We start from the raw sequence: 22,839 nt of genomic DNA, 5'->3' as shown, positions 1-22,839 counted from the left end.
TGTACGCCGCTCCGGTATCCTCCGGATCAGCGGCGTAGCGTGCGGCGTGGCGTGCGGCGGCAGCCTCCCTCGTACTGAGGGCTGCGTCGGTCCTAGACGCGTCCGACGTCAGCGGCAGCGGCTTGTGAGCCGGTTCCGACGTCCCGTGCGATGTGAGGTCCCTCTCGATGGTGGGCGTGAGGGGGGTTGCCATGTCTCGTCTGGCGTCCTCTCTCGCGTTGGCGGCCTTCAGCGCGGCGATGATCTCGTTGAGGCTGCTCACCTGCCTCTCGTGATGCGCCTCGCGTTCCTCCATCTGTCGGCGAAATGCTGCCTCGGAGTGGTGGGGGTAATCTTTCCCCGCCACTCGCTACATGCCGCCGGCCGCAGGTGGCGTAAATACGGGCGCTCAATGCCCGTACGGGCCATTTCGTCGGCAGCCGCGACGCGCGCAACATGACATTTACATAATATATTTTTATACATTTTATTCATTTTAACCTAGCTATTTTTCCCCGGTAATACTGAGGCCAGGCTCGAAAGTGACCATTTTATCTTTATTGAGAGCCCAGCCATCAGTTCTATACATTTACCGGGGATCCTTTCTAATTATTGTATTATTTTAAATTATTCGACTTTTACGCGTCCGGAACAGGTAGTATTTATGCATTCTTGTGGAATGCAGGCCTTGCGCTCTGATTGGTTAACCCAAGGTATAAATAAACAAATTTGTAACTATGGGTACATTTTCGTCCCATTACTTGTTTAATTCTTTCAACATGTTCGCGGGCACTCCCATAGGATCCACTCATATGGACACATAATTTTCTTATTTGACTAACATACTGGGACACTGTTTGCTGACTGTTTTATATAAGGACACAATATCTTCTCCCATATAATTACTTCAGTTTCACGGAGGCTATAGCTGTCTTTTCACTACCAATGTCTTTTTCGTTTCTTAAATAAGAGACACGGTTTTGATGGCTATAGCCGGCATAAAAACTTTAGTTAACCTTTAGTACTTTAAATGACGTTTTACTGGGGCTCTAATTTTATTTATTTCAATCCGGTTTATTTACATTTAATAAAAAATCGAGATATCGCTGGAATAGTTTTTCCAAATTCTGCGCCCTAAGTAACATTAAATGACGATAAATAAAATACATATTTTCAAAAATTACCATGGTTCAATTGATTTTGGGAGATGAATAACCAATCTGGATCCAATCTCTTCAATATGGTCTCCAATTGTAAAGTCCAATGCCCGACCAGTCACGAGGGAAACATTCAAAATCACTAAGTAACTAATATCAAGAATCTGTAAAAAAAAATAAAAAATTTTACTGTTACAAATATAACAGAAACTTCATTCTTATTAAAATCATTTTTTCAAACAGAAGCTCGTAATTCATTCAATTCATTTTTTGTTTTTGTGAAGTAAAAAATCCCTTAGAGCAGGCCGGGGTAAACTTTTTGAATGAAGGGCCGCATTAAGAATTAAAAATGGCAGTGGGCTACAAATAAAATACTAATTGTAGATATACATTATTTAATGTCATGAAAAGGAATTTCTATATAAAAATAAGTGATTCTCTAATAACCAAAAATTTCATGAGAGATAAAGCAAGCGAAGTCAGTACATTGTTCATTATTTTTATTCCCAACGAAGGGGCATAATACCAATATACTAACATTTACGTTACTAGAATTTTATTTCGCATTTATTTATTTTTTTCTTTCATACTTTAGAATTATGGTTTTACACTGTAATATTTTATTTTCCCTGGATTGGCACCCAAAGCATAAGACTGATCATCTTGCCTTAATGTATTAAATGAACAAGATAGACTGCTTTGAAGTACAGTACTCCCTCTTTAATCCAGCTCTGCCAGTGATCCGGGATTTTATACAGGCAGCTACCATGCGGGTAGCCCGGTAACGTATACAATAAAACATAGCTTTTGCCGTTTAAGTGCATCATTATTAGTGATTTCCAATAATACGGCGTTTTCAGAAATCCGGCAGTGCTCTGGTCCGATATCTGCCGGATTATCGAGAGACCACTGTACCATTGATGATGATAAAAACTTAATTTATATTCAATTAATGTTATTTATTGACAATTCTTGATAGAATTCCATTCAAATAAGGTAATCATTTATATAAGTAGAAGTGTACCAAGTATTTTTATTTATAACGTATATGAAAATATTACCTAACTAATTTATATATTGTAACAATCAACATGATGTACCTCACCACAATTTATCTTTAAAAATAACATTTATACAGGTTTTTATCAAATACTAACTCAAGTATAATGTTTGCTAACTGTTTATTGTGTGGTTTATCGATAGAGATAATCAATGTACACAGCAATTTTATATTATTAATGTTTGGTTAATCATCATCATCATCATCTGGCGGCCTTCGTAGCGCAATGGTTTAGACGTTAGACTCACGCGTACTGAAAACTAAATGTAATTTTTCTTAAGCCTGGGTGTTTTTGCCATAATTCACTACTGCAAAAGTGTATTTTCAAACAGTAGGCGTCACGTAACTTTGGCATCACACGTCATGCACACCAAGTGCGCTTCTGACAAATATTGCATACAAGCATGGTGCGGTAACGTAATACGTGTTGTTTGTCACATAAGGCGCAAAACATCTCGTTTTCAAGTAATTGAACTTTTGTAAAAAAATTATACGGTGTCGAAAGGAAAAATAATAATACTTTTTTCATTGCAATTTTTTGCCTTTTTAAAAATGTGAAAAGACCCTGTTATGGCACAAAAAAAAAATCATCGATTATCGTTACTTTTGTGAAGGTGATCAGTCTTATGCTTCAGGTACCAGTAGGAATATTTGTTTTTTATTTATGTACATCAACTTGCTTATAACGATCACGGAAAAAGCGAGATCTCAGATGTCGCGAGCAAACACTCGTTAACATTTTAGTTTATGTTTTTCTCCATACATTTATTCACTTTTGTAACGAGCTTACTTCTCGGACATACCAAACAAAAATATTTTCAAAAGTTGCACAAAAAATCTTCAGTTGTTTAAAAACATAATTTTCAAAATAAGAACCCAAGTAATAAAATTAAAATGGGCTGCTAACCTAAAGGGCCAATACCGCTGGGCGTCGAGATCGGATTATGTTTAAGACAATGTAAGTCTCTATCTATCTAATGAGGAAGTTCAGTGGTTTTTTATTTGTTAATAGACTATTAAACTAAGCCAGAAAAAAATATTTTTATTTTCATATATCGTATTATCAGCGCTGTGATTTTTTAAAGATTTGTATTTCTGAAATTACTCCGCATGTGATGTCAGAGATTCTCTTCCGCTTATTCTCGATCAGTTATGCTAATTCGTCCGTTGAGGGTAAGTAAACCGGATATCTTCCACAGCTCTCTTATTATTGGTTGATTCATATAAACTAGTGACGTCATTCAAAGTAGTTCGTTTTTATTAAAATATTTTTTTTTTTTTGTACATTTTCAAGAAACTTTGCTGTACATTTTAATGCTCTAATTTTTACCGTGCGCAACAAAACATTTATGGTATTCAATTTCCCGTAGCGCTAAAGTTCCTCATGGTTGAAATTGCTTGTAAAAAATCCAAGCTTTGTGAACTCAGCCGGCTCGGCACCTCATTACAATTTACAACTCCTTTTGTAGTTTATGAATGACATTCTTGCTTTGGGTTTTTTTACAATGATTGTAAATTTTTTTCATTTTCTCTGGTCAATGCTTACTAATCCTTACGAGTGGGTGATACCAGTTCTAGAGCAGATCAGTCAAAAACTAACCCTTGCAATATAAACTTGTTTACTAACAAGAGGAAGTGTCTCTCAATTTGTGAAAAATTGGCTATTATTATTAGTGGAATGGAATGTGGTGTGAAAAATGTGGTAGTGTGTAAAAAGTTTCCTCAATCTTCACCCACAGTATCTGCATTGCGGAAAAATAAGAAAGTTTATTTATCTGCATTTGAAAAGAACATGGCGGACACGAAAAAATATAGAATTTTTCAATTTTAAGACAAAACGGGATTGATTAAAAAATGTGTGTGTAAATAGATTCTAATTGGGTACTTTTTTTTTATTACAACTTTCGGTGTCATGTGCTGTACTTTACGTCTTCATGTGATGGGTATGTTTGTAGGCATTTATTATAATTTTTCGCTCTTAACAAAGCTCGGAGAGCTACTGGCATCTGGCAGAAATACTGGCAACTTTGCTATTCGCACGTGTGAAATTGTCTCTCTCGCTCGAGTATCGAGAGTGAGACATAAAGAGTGTTTGAGACAACTGTATATACGGTACTCTTTTACTTTATACGCCACGACAATGTGATACATCAGTACACTGGTGATTAATCTCCGATTTCCGATAAAATTATTTATTTTTTAACAATAAATTAATTAATTCAATACGTAAATGTGTAAGGGAAGAATACCAAAAATCTTAATGCAGTTTTTATTATATTTAAAGAGATATTAAAGTTATTAGATGCGATGTATACTAGCTGCACATCACCAGATAAGGGGGCGTTAAACAGTGAGAAGAATTTTGGATAAATACACAATTTAGAGTTCTACCGACAGGTATTCAACATGAAATGTTTCCTATAATTTGTGGGCCAACAATTAAATAACTTACAATTTTTTAAAGAAAACTCAATGAAAATTTGTACAGCATCAAAAATACTCACTAAATCACTGGATGCATTCACTTGTTCAATTGAAAGGGTTGCTCTTCCAGCTAAAACTTTACGGTTGAAATCGACATCAAGTGAAAAGTCGATATTTTTTATAACATGCAAATCTGTAAACATATGGTTGGTAAGAAAATATGAATAAAATCATTAATACCAAAAATGAGATAAATAATTGACAGAAATGTTAAGAAATATATGAAACCTGGTCTAGAATATGAGGTCGGATCATCGGCACTCAGAAACTCCATTATTCAGAACTGTAGAGGAAGACTGAAATTTCACAGACTTAACTGACCACAGGTGGCATGTAAGTAAACTGAAAACAAACAATGAAAAAAGTATGAGATACGGCGTAGAGATGATAACAAGCTCTAATGATGATACCACTAACACTGATAGCTGAATACGTTTGTAATTTTTAAATCAGTGCAATGTATTTAGCCTGTATAGATTTAAGATAGAGTCGACGCCGAATCAATGATAGGCTCGTTGATTTGTTTTTCAAAGATAAGATAAATAACCTTATAATAACATTGAATAAAATAATTCAGATAAGTATCTAAATAAACCATGCACAGGACTGAGGATATTTCAAAAAATATTTCAAATAAGCAGCAGAAATCACCGCAAATGGCGCAAATTTACCGGCTGTTGCTTGTCGATTCGAGTAAAAAATATTTTTTTAATTGTTATTACTTGTCATCTGTCATTTAATGCACAATGCACAAATTATATGTAATGGTACGGAGAAAAAATGCACACGTCATTAAAATTTTAGATGTTTTCTGTCACTTGACCTGGACCCGGATTACAATGGGAAGTTAACATTTATCTTCAATTTTATCTACAAAGAAAAATTAAGTTTTCTGTATCAAAAATAGAACATGATTACATTTTTTTTTATAAACATGTTCAATTACTGGTTACCGGCGAAGATACTTTGAATTTTCATACAAATATACACACTTTCGTTCATAAATATCGATGTTAGTTTATATCGTCTCGATTTGTGCCGATGAAGATAGGATTTATAATCGCGGCCCTGGATTTCTGTCGCTTCTGTCAATGACAGTATATATACTATATATATCTGGCTTGTGGGCAATGACGGTTTTCTCGTTTTATGCAGTTCTCTGTTTTTGTTTATCATTCGGTGATTTCAGTTTTCCATTTTTAACCAATCACAGGGCGTTAGGTATATAAAATGCGGCAAAAGTTAAATTTTGAAATATATTAGCGCAATGCAGATGGATTAAGATTCAATATATTATAAAGTATTACTCTTATTTGAATCAATAGGTAGATCTAAAAAACATATGAGTCGAGGTCTTCTAAAAATACCAAGACAAAAAATAAACGTACAATTGTTAATTTACCTTTTTACTTTGTTTCTGAGTTTCATTGTACAATAAATCACCTTTACTACTTATTTTATAACTGATGTCGACACAAAATATAATATACAACAAAAATAATATGTGTGTAATCTTTAAATCTTTATAACATACCTATTTTATTTTTTAAATCTACACTACATTCAGAATGGTAAAAAAAATAAAAAAATATTAGATATATATACTTCTAAAACTATCCAAAGGTAGATTATTATATTTATTTATTTGAGAAAACAACAGTTATGCACTATATACATTTTAGCAATAATAATATAGCATGGGAAATTAAGATAGAAGTTGCTTTAATTTTAACATTGTTTATTATGTAAACGGCAGTTTATTTAGGAACTTCTTGACACAGAAAACTCATTTAGGAGAAGCTGGACATTTAAAAGACACCAAAAGACTTTCTGTTTCACTGAGACTGTTTTCTATTTTTTGTCCTTTTGTTTGATTAACAGTGGAATTGACTGCTATTGTGTTAATCATGTTAGCATGTAGCCTTGATGCCGAAAATTCCCTGATTGTTAAACCAAGTCATTAAAGAGGTTGAGAGTTTCTAGTACGTACCTGGGAGTATATGAGACGAAAAATAATAGTACGAGCACTAGGAGTACAGCTGGGAATAACAGGTGCTGCATTCAACAGTATGAAGGTTGTTCGGGGATCGGATGTATTCTGTGAAAAGCGTCAATATAACAACTGTTCTCCTCTAAACTCTTCGAATTACTTCTCCTTTTCAACTGCAGGGGGGAGGGGGTAGTAATTTTAGGCTAATGTTGGGGTAGGGTTGTAAAAGGTTAAGGTTGGGAACCGCCGCTCTAAGCTGACAAAAATGACAATAAATAACTTGGAAAGTCTCACAATCACGTGGGCGGCTGTTGATTCCTATAACCTCAAAGCAGTACAGACTATTTATATAGTTCATACTTTTCCCAAAAAGGAATGTGTATCTTATTCAGTTCTACTTTTAAAACTACACTGTTGTAGGCTTTTATAAAATGAAACACTATTTTTAATTTTAGAAAATAGTTTATATTTAGTTTTTAGTTCTTGTCAGCCTCGTGGTATAGTGGTCAGCGCGTTTGCCTACCATGCAAGAGGTCTCGGGTTCGATTCCCGGCATGTTTGATATGAAATATTTATTTAAAAAGGGTGTTTTCACACTAGAATATTTCATGGTCCCTGGACTGGACTGAAGCGTGAGACTGATCACTTTACCTTCATGTAACAAAATTGATTAAGATACGGTGTAATTGGTGTACCATTCCAATGCCCTACCATTAGGTGCGGAAAGGGAATGATGAGATGATTTCTTTTCAATCCATGCATTCAAGTACAAACTTTAAAAAAATGTTGAAAAAATAGATGCTTATGGCGAATATAAAGTGTTTTGACTTGATCAGGTACAAGAAAGAAAGTTTGAAAAAAAATGTATCAAAAAGCATAAATGTAAAAATGCGGTGCTGAATATGACTGGGTTACATACTGAGATTGCCGCCTAGTGATTGATTGCTTGTTTCTTTTACCAGCACTCAGGCTGCAGGCGTCCCGGAAGACAGACAATTAATGTATTCAGCGGAACTTCAGAAGACTGAATTGTCCTGGGTCGCAGTAAAGGAGCTGGCACATGAGAAGGTTAAATGGAGATGACTAGTGGTGGCCATATATAATATATGATATTTCATGTACAGAGAGGATGGACTGCCACACACATCTATCCCGACCTTAGAGTAATAACCTAGAGCCGCCCATACGGAGAAAAATGATTCTATGATTATTGACCTATAAGTTAGCTACATATTACAGCAATACAACGGGTTGAAAATTGCGAGCGCTAACAGAAACCGTCCATTACACATTTGGTGTTAAACAAAAACCTAACCAAAAATTTGGAATGCTTTTGTTCTATGCAATAGAGCTTAAGGGCTTCTCATAATTATAATAAGAGAATTATTACTCCGAGATCCTGATATACATTAGCTTCTTCTAGATTCATACAAAGAAGTTAATAAAAAAAGGAGCAAATTATTATTATAAAGTTCTTTGTCGAAGTAAAACTTGTAAAATGCATTTCTTGATACAGGATTTCTTAGTTAACACCCAAATAATATATATTTTTACATCAATGACATACTTATTTAATAAATAATGCTCGTTTTTTTTTAATACCTAAATTCCCCATTACCTATTAAACACTAAGCCTTGCCCTTAACTATTGGTTTTTCCCTCAATCATGATTAATGTACATGCTATAGTTCATAAGATTATTTTTATTTTCTACTTAAGTAACTTGAATTATATAACTATATAAGGACATTCAATCCATCTAATCTTCACATTCTTTTTAAAATGCCCTAACAAGGCGAAACAATTGTCACGAAATTTTTGTTTTTATATTTGTGAAAATAAAACAAAGTGTTCAGTAGACTCAAATCAGTGTTTGATTTCTAATATTATAAGTTTAAATACGGAGTTCTACAAAATAAACACCAAATCAATCAACAAATATTCTTATTTGGGATAGAAAGTTTGAATCGACTACACACAAAAGGATAAGTAGATTTCATAGTTTATTTACAACACTGGATATGTCAGTTCCGAGTCTAAAACAAATAAAAAAATTCATTTCATTGCATGGCACCCACGGATGGCAGATAATTCTTGTTTATTTTACCTCGTAGTCTACATCGTTAAGTATTAAATATATTTAAACAAGGTGTTAGGAAAATCATTACAATTTATTCAAATAATTATTATAAAAGATTATGTATATGCACATAAAAAATAAGATTAATCTTTTCTCAATTCAAACACTTCTTCAATGATTCCATCTTTAGTTATAATGTTGATGAAGACACTGTCTCCTGTGTAAATATCACGTTCAGCAGCTGATATAAACACATCCTTGAGAATCTTGAGGGCCTTGTCCTTTCCAATAGGCTCCGGCTTCACTCCCGGCATATTCTTGAATCCAATTTGATTATCCAGCAGCGGTTGCAAGAGAGCTCCAGCCGAACCACCGGCTCGGAAGTTAGATCTTTCACAATGTCCTATAGGATCGTAACTGTATACACAACCCTTGCCTTCGTTATCTAGTCCGGCGAGTACATTGGAAATGTAATAAGGGAAAAACCTCTTATAATACAGCATCGTCGACAGCATTTGCGCTACAGCGGGAGTGGTCATCGGCTTGTGATGGTCGTGCAGGTACATTTGCATGCGGGCTTGCAATAACCTAGTCAACGTCAGGGTGTCGCACCAGCACCCGGTCGCTCCTAAGACAGTAGTCTCAGAGAGCTTAAAAAGTTTCTTCTGACCTCGAGTATAAATGGAAAATCCTGTGCTTAAACGGGTATCAGCGCCAACCACAACATAATCTTCTCCGGCTATGGCCACAACACTTCCACCATTATCAGCATAGGGGCTGAAAGATACTTTTTTCAGGCCCTGGACGTCGTAATCCGGTAAGCTTTCCATTTCAGATAGCATGGCGGTTTTTACTTTACAAATAGTCTAGATTAATGAGAAAACAGAAACAAATGTATGACGAACGATATTTGAAAGAATTTTGATTGTCATTGGAAAATTGCTAACCATAGACTAAAGAATATGCACATACTGTTGCTAAGAAGTACAAAAATAACTAGCCATGTATACTAAGTTTCTACTTCTCCAATATTATCATATTTTTTTGGATTACAACATTTTTCTTTGGTTATACGGAATTACGCATTTCCGCTTTCTACATTTTTTTCAGTATGTTATCTATGGAAACGCGTTGGACGCTTTGAACTTTTGTACACGTATTCCTTGATATTTTTTTTTCATGTTTTTCTCGTACTTCTGTACGAAAAAAATATTCTATATTGTTTTGTTTAACTTGTGAGTGTGTTAACAGTTTTGTTAAACGTTTTGTTTAGTTGATTTAGTTAATTACGAATTAAGGTGTGGCAGGTTTATTTTAGCTATAGTAAGTGACGCCATTGTGTTTTTTTTTTCAGACGACTGTTTCGAGTGCGACAACTTTAATGATTGGATTACCGCGAAGCGATAGAGACCGAATTACCGTCAAAATACGCAACATGAAACGGAGCTCTTCCAGGGACAGTCTGCACCGAGTGAAGAGGAGTAGGAGCAGCATTGGCCGCTACGATGACAGCTCCGACGAGAGAATCACTCCAGAACGGATAAGACGGCGCGTCCGGTCCCCGAGTCCCCGAGGGAGATATGTGTCTCCTCACCGAGAAGAATATTTACGGCCGAGGGAAATACGCGAAGTTCCGGAGAGGTCGTACTCCTATAAAGTTCTTTGTGTCAGCGCATTGCACCCCAAGGCGTCGGACGAGGTGATCAAAGATACCCTATATAGGGAATATAAAAAATACGGGGATTTAAGCATCAAGATATCGCACGAACCTGACGAGAGGGTCGCTTATGTATGCTTTCGTAGTTCCGAAGACGCCAGGGACGCTAAACATGGAAAACCGAGAATCATACTGTACGAAAAGGTGGCGATAGTGGATCCTATGTACGAGCCTATCCGCTCCGAGTCCTACAGGAGTCGCCCCCGCAGCATCACTCCTCCGGAATACGAGAGGCCATATTCCTACGCTTGGTCTCCGGTCCCCGAGAGGCGGCGCATGCTCCCCGAGCACGACAGGGCCTACGGCATCCCGCCCTCCGCGCCTCACCATCGTGACTTCCGGCCGCCGTTGCACCACGAGTACCCGCTGGCGGGCCCCCACGGGCCGCCGTTGCACCACCGCCCCCCGCTGCACCACCCCGCGCACGCGCACCCTCACTACATGCCGCGCCCCTACATGCCCCGCCCGCATCACCCGCCCTTCGAGAAGCTGGAGAACAAGAAGGACAAGTTCCCCAACTACCTTCATCATGTTCAACCCGAGGACGATCCATTGGCCACCCGCACTCTGTTCGCTGGGAATTTGGAAATCAACATTTCCGACGACGAGTTGCGTAGAATTTTCGGCAGATACGGTATCGTCGAGGATATTGACATTAAGCGCCCGCCTCCTGGAACCGGTAACGCGTTCGCTTTTGTCCGCTATCAAACTTTGGACATGGCTCACCGAGCCAAGGTCGAACTCTCCGGGCAATACATTGGCAAATTCCAATGTAAGATCGGCTATGGAAAAGCTACTCCGACCACACGGATCTGGGTGGGAGGACTCGGACCCTGGACTTCTGTGCCTCAACTAGAAAGGGAGTTTGATCGTTTCGGCGCTATCAAGAAGATCGAGTATGCTAAAGGAGATACCAGCGCTTTTATGCTCTACGATTCCATTGATGCAGCCCAGGCTGCTGTGAAAGAGATGCGCGGTTTCCCTCTCGGGGGAGCGGAAAAGAGACTACGTATTGACTTTGCGGATGCTGGGAACGGGAGTGGATACCGCCTCAAACCGGGCTACCCGACTAGCGGGCCTGACGCCCCAGAGTACCAGGAAGGGTATGAGTGCCCTGCGTGGGACGCCAGCTACGGTAGCTTCGGTGCGGCTGGCTACCGTGGCAGGGGCGGATACAGGGGCAGGGGCCGCGGCGGGGCAGGCAGGGGCTCTGAGTTCCGTGGGGAGGAAGAGTGGCGTCGCGAAGAGTACGGCCGGCGCAGTGCCTCCCGCTCCCCGCGCCGCCGCAGCGCGGACAGCGACTCGGACAGCTCCTTACGCCGGGCTGGGGGCGCGCTAGCTTCCGCCCGTACGCTGCCAGAGGTGGCCCGGAAGTCCACCACCACGTGGAACGGAGCGCTTATTTTGAAAAATTCTCTCTTCCCAGCTAAATTCCACTTGACCGATGGAGACCCGGACATAGTGGACGGTCTCATGAAGGACGAGGATGGTAAACACCAGTTGAGGATAACGCAAAGGTTGAGGTTAGACCAACCCAAATTGGATGACGTCCAGAAACGCATAGCCACCTGCAGTTCTCACAGTATATTCCTGGGGCTCGCGGGATCGACAGCTTCCGTGAGTAGCGACGATGCAGGAGTACAGACTCGTCCCCTGAGAAACCTGGTGTCGTACTTGAAGCAAAAGGAAGCGGCGGGAGTGATCTCTCTGCTGAACAAGGAAACCGAGGCCACGGGTGTTCTGTACTCCTTCCCTCCGTGTGACTTCTCGACCGAGCTCCTGAAGCGCACTTGTCATAACCTGACTGAGGAGAGCCTGAAGGAGGATCACCTGGTTATAGTGGTGGTTCGCGGCGGGACGGCCTAAGTTTACCTCTTTTTATTAGTAATTTTAAGAACATGATCAGTTTTTGAAAGACAAGTATGTCTTTGCTTTCAATATGAAGCTTTTATATCTTTATTCTGCGCAGCTACATAATTCAGTTTCCCTCGGTTGCAAGCTCATTTCGAGCGGTCATCCTATTTAGCTGTCCCCCTTATATATGGTCATTATTAACATGCTTTTATTTTCTAGGTATTGGGGGGAATTCACGAGTCCATTGTAACGTTAATGTGATTGTGATTATGTAGTCATTTTGATGCAGTTTTTTTTTTATTTCTTCATTTCAATTGTTCTTCAGAATGTTTAATGTGACGTGCTAAGAAGTATATTTTAAGTGAGCAATATCCAGTTAAGTATGTGGCAGTTATTAGTGCGAGTGGGAGGCATTCTGCTTCGAGTATGTTTTGTATGTAGGTTGACTACATAAATACTAAACTTGTTTTGTGACGCAAAATTTACTGACCAAACAGTTACACAGATTGCTACAGACCTACATTAATGATTTAGATTCTCAGTTTGCAATTGTCATTTCTTAGTGGAATCTTTAAAATACAAAGTTAGGTGTATAAGTTATGAGTTTCAGCACTGACTTAAGTTCTATGTGGCAATGTCAAATATTGTATTAACCTGTACCCGTGGCCGTTCAGTGCTTATAATAGATTAACACGATAAAAGTGTACTTCCTTTAGGTGATGTGTAGTGTTAGTGCTAAGAGTGTATCTGAATAGAATATTATATTGATCATGACCGTGTTATTATTTGTTCCAAGTGTTCCCATTGCATCCCATTTCCCAATTGCAAACTCTTGGTTCCCTCTTTAGTTGAGTTCAGTGGAGTAAAAAAGTTGGTTTTGTATTCAATAAGAAATGTGTATTTGTGTTGACGTCGCTACCTCATTTAAGTCCATTGTGTTGTGCCGTGATTTATAATTACATCTCTTTTTTATTATTATTATTTAGAGTGGGAACAACAGAGCAATAGCAAGCTCTCAAATGAATTGATTAAACAAATAAAGTGATAAATGTTTTTTCAACAGTCTCACGTCTTTCTGAACGAAAGAATGGCAAATTGTGACATGAATGGTAGTGACAAGTTTACTTTCTAATGCTTCACCAAATGAAATAAAATTGTGATAATATTTTAAGATTTTGATGTAGTCGGAAGTTTAGTTCTAGTTTTCAAATGATAACTTTCAAGTTTTTACATAAAATAAGTGGTAAGGTTTATATTGGTTCCAGAAAAAGAAAAAACAAGAAGAAAAGATTTGTAAGTATTTTGCTTATTAAAATGAAGGTATGTATGTATAAAACTGATTTTATCATTGCTTGTGTGAGCTTCCATTTTGAAATTGTTTTCATTGTTTGTAATTCATAACAAATCTCCGCCAATTTCAATATTGCACCCCTGACAGTAAAATTGTTTGCAAGTGATCATTTTATAAATACATTCGGATGGGTGCCTTGAGTTCTTAAAAAATTTTTTTTAGAGGATTATTAGCCCTATTAATGGGTGAATTCTGACTATTTGTACGGCTTCTGGGTGTGTAAAACAGTGCATGAGATCTCGCTCTTGTATAATTATTGGGAACATACAAACTGATCTCTTTCAGTATATTTGGATTATTTATTTATACAAATACATACATATTACAAAAAATATAATAATAACATATCCCAAACTCAGGCCAAAGGCCCTGTGTTGAGTTGGGATATAACGTAATGGAAAGTGGAAGCACTTGCGTAATTAAATAATAGCAAAAATAAAAATTATATAAACATACATGTATTTCAAAGGGCACCCGGACAACACACTTATAGTATATAAATCTGTGCAATATCTGCAGCAGTCTCCTGCAATGGTCGCTTCCCTTAGACAAAATCCAGACTTGTACACTCTTTCTGAAAATGGCTTTCGTTTATTATCCTAGTAGAATTGTGAATACGGTTAGTTCTGTGTATGAAATAGAACCGGAACGATTTTAACTTAACTGTAAAAATACAGAAAAAGAAATCAAATGGAGATTAGTTTGCCTCGTGGTCTTACAGTTAAGGCATTTAGTTACCGTACTTTTGGTTCCGGGTTCGATTCCCAGCAAGGTTGACGTGGAACATTTATTTGATAGGTGGTTTTTCACTAGAATATTTCACCGTCCCTGGATTGACCCGATGCATCAGACTAATAAACTTCATCTATATTACAAACGATCGCTAACGCCCTGGGATTGGAGTACTGGTGCAGTGTCCTACGCACCATTGGGTGCTGATGATGGAATGATGATTATTTATCCACCTAGTCACATTCTGGAAATATAAAGCTTTTTGTCTTTGTTGATTGTCACGTCATGTGGAATAAGAGACAACCCCTTGGTGTAATGGATATGGTACTGGTTTCTCATTGAGAGGTTTCTGGTTTGATTTGTGGGATGATCAGATTAATTAAATGCATATTTCTTAAGTGTGGGCAATGGTATAGTAGGGAATAATCCTGTGGTCCAATCATTTAGAATAGTCCGATTAACTTCCCAATTTGTGAATTTATATCTGTACTAAGTTTTACTGTGGCTTTGTTGTGTAATTTCTTAACAGATATTTTTGAATATAATTTTAAATAGGCTGGTCCAAGCAAGGCCACATGTTACCCACAAAACTTTTTTGTGTATCTCTTATCAATTTACCGTTTACTTTAAATTTGAAAAATATGCTGTTTTGAGTATATCCAAATGGTATACATGGCTGGATTACATTTCCTACAGCAGTGGATGGGTACCCTATAACTTGCGTATCAGAGGTGACATGCCAAGACATTTTGGATGACACATCATTTACGGATGATCTTCGCCCAAGAACAAGCATTGCGTTTTCTTCGCTCGTGTATTAATTGAAGATTTAACAAATGCAACTTGGTAACTAATATTTTTTTTGCGCATTGGTTTTTTTTGTCAGTAAACCAATTTCTCTTAAAATTTTCAATTTTTATAAATTGAATTTAACTACTACTTTCTGCCTCTTTCATTGTAAATTTGACAAGTTATATGGAGGACTTTTGATATTGTCATTTATTCTCATGACAAAAATGATGATGAATGGTAACAAAAACTGTATTTTCTTGTATCACAATAGCCTATGTCCATTATAGTAATTTTATAAATTTAAAAACAACAGATTAGATTATTATCATTATTTTTTAATTTCTTAACTGACGCCCTTCATATAAGTCACCAAAAGATAAATCCTGTAATCATTGATGTAGAACTGATTATTTAAATGTTATCAATTTAAACAAGTCAACAGTGAAAGTATTGTTAGTAGGTAGGTTCTACGTTTGACAATTTCAACACCAAGAGTTAGCAACACTACTTCCCTTTGATGGGAAAGGACAAAACAAAATATTAGTTTAGTTCATACCCAGAGACGTTTGGCTCCTTGATATATATATGACGATATATAAAATTCAATTTGTCAACCATTCTGCACATTCTCTCAAAGATGAGAATTTCACAAGTATCGGTCACCATATTATAGGTCACCCGTGAGAGACACCCATTCCTCAACCCAAGAGCTAACAAACTGATTAAATAATCTGAAATTCCTACTATTTTAACTAAGTCAAGATTCCATATTGGTCTTGTAACATCCATCAGACCATCCAATTTTAATTCTCTTTCCTCATTAGAAAGGGACACTGCCATAACACGTGTTTGCCCGTTTGATTTAACGCGCCGCAAAAGCGACTTGGATCATTAACAAGAGCAAAAGAATGAAGTCAACCCCGAAATTCTTCGTAACCTGAAATATCATCATTTGAACTGTATGGTGATTAAAACACCAGTGCTTTTTTTTTAACTCTCGTCCTCGCGTCTTTGTAAAAAGAATAGGGTCCATCTACCCTTTAAAAAAGAATTTCAATGTCTCTGGCGTTCTTCCATAGTCAACTTCGTAATATATTTGATATCCTCCTTCAGGGGTTCGTCTCTGCGACTAACCGTTAGACAGTTCCTCCCTCTTTATCATACTAATTGCTGGCGCACAACTTAACTCCAAGTCAGCTAGAAGCTCAGCCACCAAAATAGGCAATGCTGCTGTAGAAAACGTTCTATAGGGCCCTGAGGTTGCAGGAGAGGCAATCTTCAATCAATCCAATTGTTTGATTCACAGTTACAGATTTGGCCTTACACCACCAGATACTGGCTGCATATGTCAGTTGTGAAACAAAGGTGGCTCCATAAATAACCCCGACAGTGTTACTTTTCAGGCCCCATGTAGCCTCCACTATTTCCACGTATTTTCATTAACAGAGCTGCTGCTTCATATTATGAGATATATTTTGCATGCGAAGGGAACGAACCGGTATTGTCGATTATCACTTAGATATTTTATGAAAGAAATTTATACTCTCATTGTTCATCTTAAGGTTGAGTTTCTACCTCTGTCCAAATTCCTTTTCATCATGAGAACCATAGTCTTGTGTAGTGAATAGAAAAATCTATTTCTCCCCACATTGTAGAATACTAACAGGCGCAACATTTCCCTTCGACTACTTCGGCTATCTCCAAAGAACGTCATCCGCATAAGCAACAATGGTACACCTGGTCGGCAAAGGCATCTTAAGGAGGTCGTCAAACAAAATATTCCACAAAGTGGGATCCAGGACAGAGTCCTGGGGACAACCCGTCGTAGTCTCACGAGTCGTCATAGACTGTCCAAAAACCACGGAGATGGTTCTCTTATTTAAATAACTAGCAATAACCCTAAGCAACTCTCTTGGGCAACCTATAGCTTTAAGTTTTACCAATAATATAGGCCACCATGAGTTATCGAATGCGCCAGATATGTTGATTCAGCTAACTAGTATAACAATTTAAGGGTATTTTCAGGTAGTGCCTAGTAGGTGAAATAATTTAGCCAGACATGAATCTCACCCACATCAATAAATGTTTTAGCATTTTAATCACAAAAGTAAACAGATGGAAGAGTTGAGGAAATGTGGATGTACAAACATAGGCAGAATAGTGAATATGTTACACGGTGTGTAAAGTGGCCACTTAAATCATCCAATGACATTTCATAAGCCCTGTCAGTGCCCAGACTTCTATATTGCCTTCTCGAAAAAGTTTTCCTTCTCTGTTGCAATAAATTTCAAATTAAATTATATTTTTTTCTCAGTAAACATTACAAAGAAAATTGTTAGCCCCATTATAGAAAAACAAGAAATATTCACTCAAGCGAGTGTGATATATATTTTTTTGATCAGTGTGTTTTTTATTTATAAAAATTATTTCATACATAAATATATCAATGTGATATTGTGTTATGTCTGAAACTTATATTGCCCGTGATTAATTTATTGGGACAATTAAACGAGTCCCTTTTTCATAAAAAATATTCTTTATTCAGTGTTACTATTATATTTTGTTCTTGGATTTGAACCAGCCTAATGTAAAATGTTAAATTTTTAGTTTTAACAGTATTTTTTTCAGGTAAAAAAGTAACGAGTTTCGAGTAACTTCAATGTGCCCCAGAGGATGCTGTTTTCAACAAGTTCAGTGATGTGTTTTTAAGTACTTTTTTTTCAGATCAAGATAAAAATTACTTTATTTCAACTATGGCGATGTAAGTAAGCATTTGTAAGTACCAAAATTTACAATCATAATAAAATATTAAATAAAATGAATATAACTCTTTTTATTTCATTCCTGTAATAGCATTATCAAAATCTAGACAAAAAAGATGCAAAACTCTAGAAATTATTTGTAATAATTATCAGCGTCTGATAAAAGATGGCTTTGCAAAATCATTCACTTGATTGTGGTATATTCCAGAAATGGTTATCTTGATCCTACTTTGTAGCATCTTTTTTGGTTCTTATATTGTCGGGTTTCAAGTGCAAGATTCTAACTACATTTGACTAGTTGTGAGATATTGCACTGTTAAAGTTGAAATCTCATTCCACATCAACAATTAAAATAAAACTGCGGGTTAAATACTATTTTAGTGTTTATAAAATATTTTTATTTACTTTCTAAACAAAGATTATTTGCTGCCTTTTGTGAAAACTCATTTTTCGAAAATTTACAGTTACCAACTTGTGTCAGAGACCTGACGATATTAAACAAAATATATTTAAGCATAAATATCGTACTAGCCCGAATATAATGCTGCCTCAAATATAGCACCCCCTCAAATATAACGCGACCTATATATTGGAGCAGGAGTGAAAGGAAAATTACGAATAAGTGAAGCCTATGTAAAAACTAAAATATGTTATATGCTATTACTATGGGGAACAGGAAATCAAAATGACTTAAGCAGACTACAAAGTATATGATCTCCCTTATCTAAAAGAACTCTTCAAACAATTCTACATAAGTGAAACGTTTCAATTAGAATCCTTAAAATGTGTTAATAAATTAGCCACTGATGTAATTGTACGCGAAGAACTAAAACTTGAAAAAAATTGTAGTAAACATGGACACAATATAAAACGAGACAAGGACAGTGGAGACAAATAAACCAGGGACTGAAATTACACAATTAACTACCAGATAAAACTAAACAAAAGACTAGCTTTACAAAAGATGTTCAAAATATTATCATTAACAATAGAATATGAATTTAAAAAAGAAAAATTATTTCGTTAAATGAATGTTATCCATAAGGGTTTATAAATAAATTTCAAATAAAAAAAAAACAATTACAATAAATAAATTTATAAGGTAAATTGTGTTATAAAAGATATGATTTTTTATTCAGATCTCACAAACGCACAGAAAAGGTTTGATTGTGTGTGTTTATAGTGCGAATTCTGGTACATCTGGACATGGACTAAACCCCATTGCCATTTTGAGCTAAGATAGTCGCATTATATTCGAGCTAATATGGTAATTTACTCAGTTACATCTAAAGGCAAAGTTTATGACATATATGTTTATTTTATTTTTTTAGGAAAAACAACAGTTGAACCTACTATACGTTTTTTTCTTGATGTTCTGACAAAACTTCATTCAAAACGTTTTATTTCAAAATAATACCATCTGTAACAAATAAATTTATATTGTAAGTAGGTATATACAATTTTCAATGAGGTCAGCTCCTATATTTAATTTGTTTATGAGCCCACCGGGCTTTTACATATGTTTAAAATTATATACAGGTGTTCATTAAACCCTGTCACATCCGAAACCACGATAATCAGTTTGAGTAAGAAGGCATATTGGCACATTAAAATATTTTTTTAGAAGAAATAAAATTTTAAAAAATAAAACATCCAAAAAAGGAAATGGTTGCTTACTTCTGCTGGGGAGAAACGAGGAGGGGGGGGGGGGGAGTCTGATACTGCGCCGCGCTTCCCTCACTTCTCCCTTGCAGAAGTAAGCAACTATTTGTTTTTTTAAATATGCTAATATGTCTTCTTGCCTTGATGAATGAATATAGGGGAGCGAGGTATTTATCGTCGTGCGCCAGCAATATCTGCTGATTTTTTCCTTTTTAAAAAATGTATTTTTATTTTCTCATTAAGATTACACAATTTTATTTTAGCAAAATATGCTTAAATATTTTTTCAAAATGAAATTTTGCATTTTTGTTGCTTTATCAATAAAAAATCCATAATCAAAATGTACATTGTTTAAATTATTTAAATTTCCTAAATTTTTTTTTAAATGTCACTTAACAGATATTACCAGCAGAACGATGGTATACAACGACAGAATGATATAACATTCTATCCTCTCTCCCTATCTCTACAGAGAAACGAGAAAGAGTTTTTGTTAGGTTTATATACTTGTTATTATCTGTAGTATGTTTGTTCTCAAGAAATCCGAGTCTTGGGAACAAATAATTATTGATATCTGCGTTTGTTTTTAGACTGCCAATATATCTGTGGCTTGGGTCTAAAAGGGCTAATGTTGTAAATCACACCATTACAGGGGAGTAATGAGGAAGTTCAGTGTTTTTATACAATTTTTTCTTTGTCAATAGACTATTAAACTGAGCCAAATATTTTATTTTTAAATATTGTATTATCAGCGCTAAGATTTTTTTAAAGTTTTGTATTTCTGAAATAACTTCGCGTGTGACGTCAGAGGTTCTTCTCTGTCAGTTCTCCCGATTGTTTCGTTTACGGTAAGCAAATCAAATACTTATATCCTTTACAGCTCTCATATCATTGGTTGGTTCATATAAACCAGTGACATCGTTCAAAGTAGTGTATTTTTATTAGTTTTTTCGTACACTTTCAAGAAAATTTGCATTACAATTTAATGCTCTAATTTTTACCGCTCGCAAGAAAATATTTTTCATATCCAATTTCCTGTAGGGGTGAAGTTCCTCATTTTACAGCTTTTTGTGACATTATAATAAACATGTTTGAGGTATTTGAAACTATTATCAATAAAAAAAACACTACCATATATGTGTATACAAATTTGTTAAATATGAATATTTTTTAATTAATACTCGTATCAACCGTCTAAAAAATGTTGGTAATAAAAAAAAATTATCCAACATTGGCCCTTCCAGACTTAAAGGTTTCAGCTCTTTAACTTCACAAACATCAACAGATGAAAGAATTTAAGGAATATAGATGTTCAAATATGGGCAGAATGGTGAATGTTACAGTGTGTAAAGTGGCCACTTAAACCAGCCAATGACAGGTCACAAGCCCTGTAGATGCCTGGACTTCTATATTGCCTTCTCTAAAAAGTTCTTCATCTCTGTTATCTGTTAATTAAGACACAGATATTTGAATAAAATATGATGTCTCCTTCCATTTGATACAAAATAATTAATCCATTTTATTAAAGCAGGAACATCAAAATATAAAATTTCTTGTACAATACATTCAATCTGGTGTTATTGTTATCTTTAATTTTATGATTTCATATACTTTTATGGGTAGCATGATTTCAGATCATGATTTAAACCATGAGACTCAAGAAAAAATGACTTCCTGCCTCAAAAGATGGATAACGTCTAATTTTTGGCTTTCTATGTAATTTTTTTTCTGGGTAACTAAGATAAAAACAGGAGTGTTTATAAAATGATATGTCTCACTTAAATTATACGCCTTAGGCTTCACATAATATTGCATCAGTAATTAAAATACTTCACCTCGTGGTCGAATGGTCAGTGCGTTTGCCTACTATGCAAAGGTTGTGGGTTCCAACATAGCTGATTTTTTACAAATATGTTCTTAGATTGTGGTATTTCAGAGTACCTGGACTGCCGCCTGAAATGTATGACTGAAAATCTTACCGTCATGTTACATTTTTTAAATCAAGAAACGGTGTAATTAATATACCAGTGTAGTGCCCTATGCACCATTTGGTGCGAAAAGGGGAATGCTGAATGAAAATATTCACATACCTGTATTAGTAATTGAAATGTTCACATCCCCGCTGGTATGATTTTTAAAGATTTATCTTTATTATGGGATAAACAAATATTTTATAAGCCCTATTAAACAGTAAGTCACAAAAATCATTACCATAATAAACATACTGATTTATGAAGTGTAAGCCACAAATTTTGTTTGTCAATAAAAATAATGTAATTTCAAATTGTAGAAACTGCAATATCAGCAGATTCTAATAATACAATGGCATATTTTTGGGTGTCTTTTTCACAAAAGATTATTGGTATTGGTAACCAAATTTAGACGTAGCTATAGGTACATAAGTGGGTAAAAAATAAACCTGGGGTGGTATTCTGATTGAATAACATACATTTTAAGACATGCGTGAATAAAGGCGTTATGTCGCACTTTTTCAAAAACGTAGGTACTTTTTTGTGCAAATATGAAGATTTTATGTACAGCTCTTTCATATAAAACCAACAACATAAAAAAGTAGCAGAAAACTTACATACCTCGCTTCCTACCTCTACATTCATGCATCTTCTCGTGCACGCATGCCGATTATTCCTACTCTTGACCAGTCCATCTGCAAGTATTTGTTGCATTTTATCATGGCGTGTCTCTCTCTAAATGAACGCCAATTTCCCTATTTATATTAAGCCATTAAGTATTATCATTAGGGGCTATTAAGTTGTATTAACAAAAAAAACCTTTGTTCGCTAACATAGCATACATACAGAAAAAAATAACGATTCAGGTTGAACATGCCAAAAAACATTCAGGCTCTTGTGTTAGGCGCTTTTTTCTGAAGGAAGTTCAACTTCAAACCATGCAGTTGAATTATTGTAATGTTGTGCACATTTTTTTATTAAACTCATAAGTTCATAGACTCACAGAATAACAATTTAATAGTAGGTTTTTTTTCCTTTAGTTTAATAGTATGAATACTAACACATGTGTAAATATGTAAAAACTGGCCAGAACACCCGAGTTGAGAGGTGAAAAGGCCATTAAAAAAGAAAGAAGAAGAAGGATTGGCAGCAGTATTTTTTTTCTTTCAGTTTATGGCTGTCGAGTTTTTTTTTATTTTTAGACTTAGACGGTCTTACTTAGTTATCCGCGCATTAAAGAGAGAAAGCA

At 35.9% G+C, this 22,839-nt stretch overlaps 3 protein-coding genes and 1 long non-coding RNA gene across 6 annotated transcripts in view; 1 reads left to right on the top strand and 3 right to left on the bottom strand.

Moving 5' to 3' along the window:
• LOC148279616 (leukotriene A-4 hydrolase) overlaps positions 1 to 5,499 on the bottom strand; it is a 29,872-nt gene extending 24,373 nt beyond the window's left edge. The window contains exons 1-4 of one of the 3 annotated variants that reach the window (XM_088229666.1): positions 5,332 to 5,499; positions 4,909 to 5,022; positions 4,701 to 4,813; positions 1,164 to 1,300 (exon numbers count right to left, since the gene is read on the bottom strand). In XM_088229666.1, coding sequence (XP_088085792.1) covers positions 1,164 to 1,300; positions 4,701 to 4,813; positions 4,909 to 4,954 — 296 coding nt within the window. In that variant the 5' untranslated portion in view covers positions 4,955 to 5,022; positions 5,332 to 5,499. The remainder of the gene's footprint in view (positions 1 to 1,163; positions 1,301 to 4,700; positions 4,814 to 4,908; positions 5,023 to 5,331) is intronic. The other 2 variants (XM_088229664.1, XM_088229665.1) reach the window with 2 other exon arrangements.
• A 3,323-nt stretch (positions 5,500 to 8,822) lies between these two features.
• Prosbeta6 (proteasome beta6 subunit) lies at positions 8,823 to 9,708 on the bottom strand. Its single transcript, XM_088229663.1, has one exon. The coding sequence runs from the start codon at positions 9,590 to 9,592 to the stop codon at positions 8,894 to 8,896; it is 699 nt and encodes a 232-aa protein (XP_088085789.1). The 5' UTR covers positions 9,593 to 9,708; the 3' UTR covers positions 8,823 to 8,893.
• Positions 9,709 to 9,858: 150 nt separating this feature from the next.
• nito (RNA-binding protein spenito) lies at positions 9,859 to 13,092 on the top strand. Its single transcript, XM_088229662.1, has 2 exons — positions 9,859 to 9,985; positions 10,105 to 13,092. The coding sequence occupies exon 2, from the start codon at positions 10,132 to 10,134 to the stop codon at positions 12,331 to 12,333; it is 2,202 nt and encodes a 733-aa protein (XP_088085788.1). The 5' UTR covers positions 9,859 to 9,985; positions 10,105 to 10,131; the 3' UTR covers positions 12,334 to 13,092.
• Positions 11,557 to 22,608, bottom strand: LOC148279613 (uncharacterized). The gene is made up of 2 exons (XR_015822823.1): positions 22,212 to 22,608; positions 11,557 to 19,378 (listed from the first exon to the last, which is right to left on the bottom strand). It is a non-coding gene; the product is annotated as an uncharacterized LOC148279613 (long non-coding RNA).
• Positions 22,609 to 22,839: the final 231 nt, after the last annotated feature.

This window comes from Micrasema longulum, unplaced genomic scaffold (assembly GCF_059751315.1).
Source record: "Micrasema longulum isolate JH-2025_06_02 unplaced genomic scaffold, ASM5975131v1 h1tg000692l, whole genome shotgun sequence".
Classification (NCBI taxonomy): Eukaryota; Metazoa; Arthropoda; class Insecta; order Trichoptera; family Brachycentridae; genus Micrasema; species Micrasema longulum.
The sequence above is the reverse complement of the archived record's forward strand: the minus strand, read 5'-3'. Positions and strand labels throughout refer to the sequence as shown.